This window comes from Palaemon carinicauda, chromosome 20 (genome assembly GCF_036898095.1).
Source record: "Palaemon carinicauda isolate YSFRI2023 chromosome 20, ASM3689809v2, whole genome shotgun sequence".
NCBI classification, from domain to species: domain Eukaryota; kingdom Metazoa; phylum Arthropoda; class Malacostraca; order Decapoda; family Palaemonidae; genus Palaemon; species Palaemon carinicauda.
Genome location: NC_090744.1, coordinates 98,021,264 through 98,028,584, shown reverse-complemented (window position 1 = coordinate 98,028,584; position 7,321 = coordinate 98,021,264). Strand labels below are relative to the sequence as shown.

General features: G+C 35.3%; 1 protein-coding gene across 1 annotated transcript in view; it reads left to right on the top strand.

Moving 5' to 3' along the window:
- Positions 1 to 7,000, top strand: part of LOC137659999 (adhesion G-protein coupled receptor D1-like) — an 85,855-nt gene extending 78,855 nt beyond the window's left edge. Inside the window, exon 5 of the mRNA XM_068394733.1 lies at positions 5,582 to 7,000. Within this exon, the coding sequence (XP_068250834.1) occupies positions 5,582 to 5,902 (321 nt within the window). The 3' untranslated portion in view covers positions 5,903 to 7,000. The remainder of the gene's footprint in view (positions 1 to 5,581) is intronic.
- Positions 7,001 to 7,321: the final 321 nt, after the last annotated feature.

The following is a 7,321-nucleotide window of genomic DNA, read 5'->3' as shown; positions in this document are numbered from 1 at the left end:
GGTAATCTTCATGTGGTAATCCTCTACTAAATAATTGTCACGAGGTAATCCTCATAAGGTAATCCTCGACTATATGATCCTGACGAGGCAATCCTCACAAGGTAACCTTCGATGAGGTAATCCTCGACGAGAAAATCCAGATGAGGAAATCATCACGAGGTAACCCTCGACAAGGTAATCGTCATGAGATTATGCTTGACAAGATAATCCTGATGATGAAATCCTCACAAGGTAACCCTCGACGAGGTAATCCTCATGAGGTAATTCTCGACTTGAGAATCCTCACGAGGTAACCCTCGATGAGGTAATCTTCATTAGGTATTTCCTGATGAGATGATCCTGACGAGGCAATCCTCACGAGGTAATTCTCATGATGTAATCCTCGATGAGATGATCCTGACGAGGTAATCCTCACAAGGTAACCCTCGACAAGGTAATGTTCATGTGGTAATCCTCGACTAGATAATCCTCACGAGGCAATCCTCACGAGGCAATCCTTATGAGGTAATCCTCGACTAGATAATACTGACGAGGCAATCCTCACAAGGTAACCTTCGATGAGGTAATCCTAACGAGGTAATCCTCGACGAGGTAATCCTCATGATGTAATCCCCGACGAGAAAATCCAGATGAGACAATCATCATGAGGTAATCCTTGACGAGATAATCCTGACGATGAAATCCTCACAAGGTAACCCTTGACGAGGTAATCCTTGACTAGATAATCCTCATGAGGTAACCCTCGATGAGGTAATCCTCATGAGGTAATCCTCGGTGAAATGATCCTGACGAGGTAACCCTCGACGAGGTAATCTTCATGTTGTAATCCTCGACTAGATAATCCTCATGAGGCAATACTCACAAGGTAATCATCGATTAGTGGCTGTCAAATATCATTCATAAATCCCTCAATATCCTTCCGAACACTATATATATATATATATATATATATATATATATATATATATATATATATATATATATATATATATATATATATATATATATATATATATATATATAGCCAGACACATGCTCTTTTTTATATAAGGGAGATTATTATTATTATTATTATTATTATTATTATTATTATTTATTTGATAATCACAGTCTACAGAGACTAGTGGTTTATAGTTTGAGGTCTCTCGTTATTATTATTATTATTATTATTATTATTATTATTATTATTATTATTATTATTACCAACTCCAAAGCTTCTCTTGATGGATCAACTCGGACCTAATAGGGAAGGCCACCCTTTTTCCCCTTCAATCTCTTCCCTTTGACAGAAAAAAGGGGCCATTTTCCCAAGACAAAGGTTCCCTTTATCACAAAGAGAACCAGGATTTTCTCTAAGGGTGTTTTTCCTTATTACAAGATCACCCTGTCTGTCACCTCACGTTTTGTTTCGCGTTTCTTTATCGTTCTTAAATGAGAGTCATTATTCTTGTTTTCGTTGTTTGGCTGTTTGGTTAATTTCTGCGAAAAGATTGTTAGTGTCTGTTGCTTCTTTGTGATGTGTCATTATCATTTCATTTAATTTCCTGTCATTCTGTTCTCGTTTATTTTTTTATGTTTATTCTTATTATTAAAAAACGAAAATCGTTCTTAAATAAAGTAGAAAATTGATAATCTCCCTCTCCTCCTTTTCTTCCTCCTCTTCCTCTTCCTCCTACTCCTCCTATTCCTACTCCTCCTCCTCCTTCTCCTTCTCCTTCTCTTTCTTCTCCTCCTCCTCCTCCTACTCCTACTCCTTCTCCTTCGCCTCCTCCTCCTCCTCCTCCTTCTCCTCCTCCTCGCATGTGAAGAGGTCTTTCTAAAAAAAGATAAAAGAAATCTCAAGTTCAGCGTCAGTTATCAAGCGAAAGTGGATTTGCTTTGCCACTTTAGAAACGGTTTTTTACTCGAGAGAGCAAATTGAAACAACTCTTGTTTTTTTTTTTTCTCAAGAAGAACAACATGTCATGCATCTAGGTGACTGGATTAAGAAGAAGTGAATGGTATCGTGTCAAGAAGGCTGAGAATAGTGAATAACGAAGGAGCAGCTGAATGAATGGGGTGTTATTCAAACAAGTAAAATGTTGGATAGCAAAGTTTGTGATACAAGAGCTGCAATTAAGAAAGATTTGAAGAATTTTTCCGTTTAAGATAAATGAAGGCAAATAAAGGCGTACAATAACTGAAGGAAAAAGTCTTTCACAATAGTTCCTTATGAATTATAAAAGCAAATAGTTTCAATCCAAAATATTTTGTTGAGATAGAAGGTAACGGTGGTTTTATGTGACAGGAAAATTGAGTTCATAGTTAGACATTCGCATATTCATATGGTATTACCCAAGATCACTCAAGGCCTATGTATATGAAGAATATTGCACATTAACTCAGCCATCTCATTCCTAACTTAGTAGACTTTTAATTGTATATATTATTACAACTAGCGAATTACGTAAATTCCTGAGCTCCAAAACTCACCTGTTTTATATTACATAAGTCTGATAAACACGAGAAATTAAACGCATGCTAAGAATATTACGCAATTCCCAGACGGCAATGTGTATGAACACTGAATATCCAACGGTCTCTTTACGTAACTCAAAATAAAAACCGGGTGATTACCTTATATGAATTATTCTAAAACCTTCCTCTTCGATTCTTAGTGAGGGGATATGAGCAAAGCTCTGAAGTAATTATTGGTGATCGAAATAATACGCACTTTTACAAAAATTAATATATTCTATAAAAGGTAACAATTCAAAAGAATTAACATCTCAAACTTTGAATCTGAACTAGACCTGAGACTTGACAAATCACTTCAGAAAACAATACAAACACTTGTTTCACTAGAAATTCATTTTTGAAAAATATTTAATTTTGACTATTAATGAAAAGAGTTAACACTTTAACACTCTAATTGATAAACCATAATGACATTTACATGTATACACTTACATCTTTTGGTTCACACAAGGTTACAGAACAGTTAGGCAAAATTTTGAACGTACTTAACTTTAACCTAACTATACAGGGCCAGTTACAAAATAATCTTCAATGTAATTTACATATTCACTTCAATTTTCTTCTAAACAGATGCAAAAATATATCAATGTTTCACGAACACTGTACACTTTTGTGAAAAAACACTATTCACATATGAGAGGACACTTTAGCTGTTGGCGGAGCGATGGCTTTCTTAACCAGGCTGGAATTCTCGGTCTATCATTCCTTGCTAGGCCCCTTATATATGCATCCTAATTAATTCCAAAACCTTCCAGTTCGTCATCTGGAAGCTTGGGGGCAGGGCTTTATGGCGCCAGAGTTACCAACTTGTCAAGTTGAAGACAGGTACCAACGTCACATAGCGAGGGCAATCTCTCAGCTAACTCCACCCACTACCTCTCGTAACATTACAAAAAAGAGAAAATCTAACTCTAGAATCTTCATGCATTTTCTAACCACGTGGAAAAAATGATGTAATCCCTCGTGCTCATACCTCGTTTGTATCATTCAACATACCTTAAGCTTACATAAGACTTCGTAACAAAACTACGTGAAATAAAAATTTAATTCTTAAAAATAACGTAAATTTACTTATACTGAACTGGATGAAAATACAATTAAAGGATTGATGGAAGCCTTATGTAATTTACATACATTCCTTAATCCTACATGAGTGGAACTCACCTTACGAGCTGGTTATACATCTCTTAAATACACAAATAAAATACATGAAATAAAATATTTACTCTCATGCTAGACCAGCTTCGTAAGAATGTATATATATATATATATATATATATATATATATATATATATATATATATATATATATATATATATATATATACACACTCATATTTATATATGCTTTTTCGGGGTGGTGGTAACTTAACAAGTTGGAAGGGTTTGTGTATCGCCATGATCAGCAAAGCTGTACTATTGAGGGCCACCCACACTAGGTTGGTTTGTTGTGAACGATAACGTAAAAGTCTCCCATCATCACCAGTTCGCACTGGCCAGCGTGGTGCTGAAAACTAGATGAGGTATTTGTCCTGCAATGGACTAGAAATGCTCCGTTTGTTTATTTTACATATACAGGGTGATCCAAAAGTCGGTGGACAGTATGTGGAATAGGTTTATGTATCGGTTATATTATTACAAGTGTATTTTGGGTCACAATAAAGTTGAAGGGCTTTTGTATTATTGTTCACAATAAAATTTTATTGTCAATGCAATTATTGTGTTAGTAAATATAATTGTATGTATATTAAATCTCTAAATAAATGTAATCACACACACATATATGAATATATATATATATATATATATATATATATATATATATATATATATATATATATATATATATATATATATTTGTGTGAGTGTATGTGTGTATGTGTATGTGTAATATTGTATCGTAAATCCATGGTTTCAATGAATTGAAAAGTAAATAATTTTTTTTTTCTGTCTAAGTATCATCCAAATAAAGGGACAGTGTTAGTGCAGAAATTTACATTAAGCTGATGTAAAACACAACTCCGGAGAATGACAGTGGGGGATAATTACTTTTTATTTGAATTCAGTCAATTGACGTCATTATTTATAAAGGTTGTTATGAAATTGTAATCATAAATGGACATCTCAGTAACGATCTATAATCAAACATCTCAATAATGAACTATAAAGAGAGAGAGAGAGAGAGAGAGAGAGAGAGAGAGAGAGAGAGAGAGAGAGAGAGAGAGAGAGAGAGAGAGAGAGAGAGAGTTTCCAAAATTGAAAGACGGAATCAGATGTATTTACCTATATTATTAACCCTGGTCGTTCCCTTTAAATTACAACACACCAATTAACTTAGCAAGCACTGCATTTATCATCAATTGGTGTCTAAAGTCATCAGTAAAATAATATCCAATCCTCTTTTCAAATATCTCCATTTCTAATTTAACTTATTATTTTATACTAGTTACAGACATGAAGTTCAAATAGTTACTTAAAAGTGTAGACATAATATTAACTTCTTTGTTGAAGTTCATATATAGGTTATATTGATTTCTCTGAAACATATTTATCAGACCCATTTGTTTCACCTACGATTTAAACAATTAGGTTTTAATGTATACTGTTGACTGATATTCTCAGTATGATGTTTTTATTAGTTTATATATGTATGTATATATATATATATATATATATATATATATATATATACACATGTATGTATATATATAATGTATATATATATATATATATATATATATATATATGTATGTATGTATGTATATATATATATATATACTGTATATATATACATTATATATATACATACATGTGTATATATATATATATATGTATGTATGTATGTATATATATATATATATATATATATATATGTTATAATTTTAGACATTATAACAATCATAATTTTAATAATTTCAATTATATATATAATTGTATCTATATGTATGCATATATGATATAAGTATTCATGTAATGTATGCATATCATACACATGTACAGTAAACAATACCACACGCAAGTCGAGCATTGGATTAACCCTCTTCTAATTGTCTCTCCTCCGCAGGGATGGTTGGTGCTCTACTTCCACGGGTGGACGTGGAAGTGCCATGGCCTGTGTTGGCTCCGACAACAAATAGCATCGTCGAGGCGCGTGGACGACCTCTCCCTGCCCCTCACCGCCCGCTACGACCACGACCTAGCTCACCAACCTCTGATCGCGTCACCGGCTCCTGCCGCCAACCCGGCTTCCCAACCTCATGCGACCGTCACCCTGGCTCCTCCCGCTGCGCCTACTACGCCTTCTCAGTCAACAACGCCTCCCCAGCAGGAGGAGTTCCCCCTGCAGCTGATCTTTCCCTTGCACGAACGGCGGGAAGCTTACTAATGAGGCCGTGTAACCCCTTACCAAAGCCCCCCCTTTTTTTTAACTTTCACGTACTCGACCCCCTTTTACCATAATGATAACTAGAGTCATCCTGAGCCCACTTTCCACAATGACCCACTTTTCACAATGACCCATTTTCACATTGACCCATTTTACGTGTCCCCTGTCGTAGTAGAGTGGAGATGATAAGGCGCACACGTGTTTTGAAACGTTTACGCAACAAACAGTCGGCGAATGTTTGTGTCTCCTCTGTATAGCCTGTGTCGGAACGTTGGCCGACTGTTTCCACAAATGTATGTCAAAAATGTTTGGCAATACATCCAGCTCAAACTCAAGCATTCTCCATTTTGAATCTTTGAACGCCTAGAAAGGAAGGTTTCAGCTTCAAGGTTTTAGATACTTCAGCTGAGCTCAACCAGGAATATCTCTCCTCAAGCTTGGTTGTTGGTAGTGAGCCAGTTTTCAATGATATGTACCATCCGGGGTCCGGTCCCCTCATAGCTTCTTCCAAAGCCCTTCTCTAAGCCCCACCTATGGGAGATCGGCCCCCGTATATGTGAGCCCCCTTTTTTAGACTCTTAAGGCTTCGTAGTCATGAGTGGTTATTCCAAAACACTTATTATAGTAGATATTACAATCGTTATTACCGTACGTCTTAAGGAGCAGATATGTGTCACTTTAGAGAGGGGAAGTTTCCCTCAGGTCAGGCGAGGTCACATTCATGTCATATCTCTTCCACTTCAGCGACCCCAATTTTTTTTTCTTTTTTATCCTGTATGTCATAGGAATCATCTGTAGAATTTACTGCGGTCCCCTTGTACCATCTTGTTACCATAATACCACTTTTCATTCCCTTTCACGCCGTAGGGGAATACACTTAAAAATACACATACATCCAACTCTTAAGAAAATCCCTCCCCAGCAACAATATTTTTACACAGTAGGAGAAAAGAGCTGCGAAAGATTCCGAAATGATCCTTTCATATATGAAAAGAATCCAAATTAGTTAATTCACGGATATTCATAGCGAAAATTAAATGATCTCAAATGACTAAAAGTATACAGATTAAGAATACTAAAAGCAAATAAAAATCAAGAACAGAAACTTTTAGGATACAGAAATAACCCTAGCGATGCTCTCTGGCAAACCGTTTCCCTGTTTGATTATTATTATGGCAAACCATTTTTCTCAGTATTATTTTTACCGTTTTTTCTCTGTATTATTATTACTCTCTGGTAAATCTATTTCATAGTATGATCATTACTCTCTGGCAAACCGTTTTTCTCAGTATATAATTCTCTGGCAAACCCTTCATCCTTTATGATCATGCTCTCTGGCGAATTGTTTTTTTCTTAATGTGATCATTATTCTCTGGCTAACTGATTTTCTCATAAGATATTTATTGTCTGACAAACCAT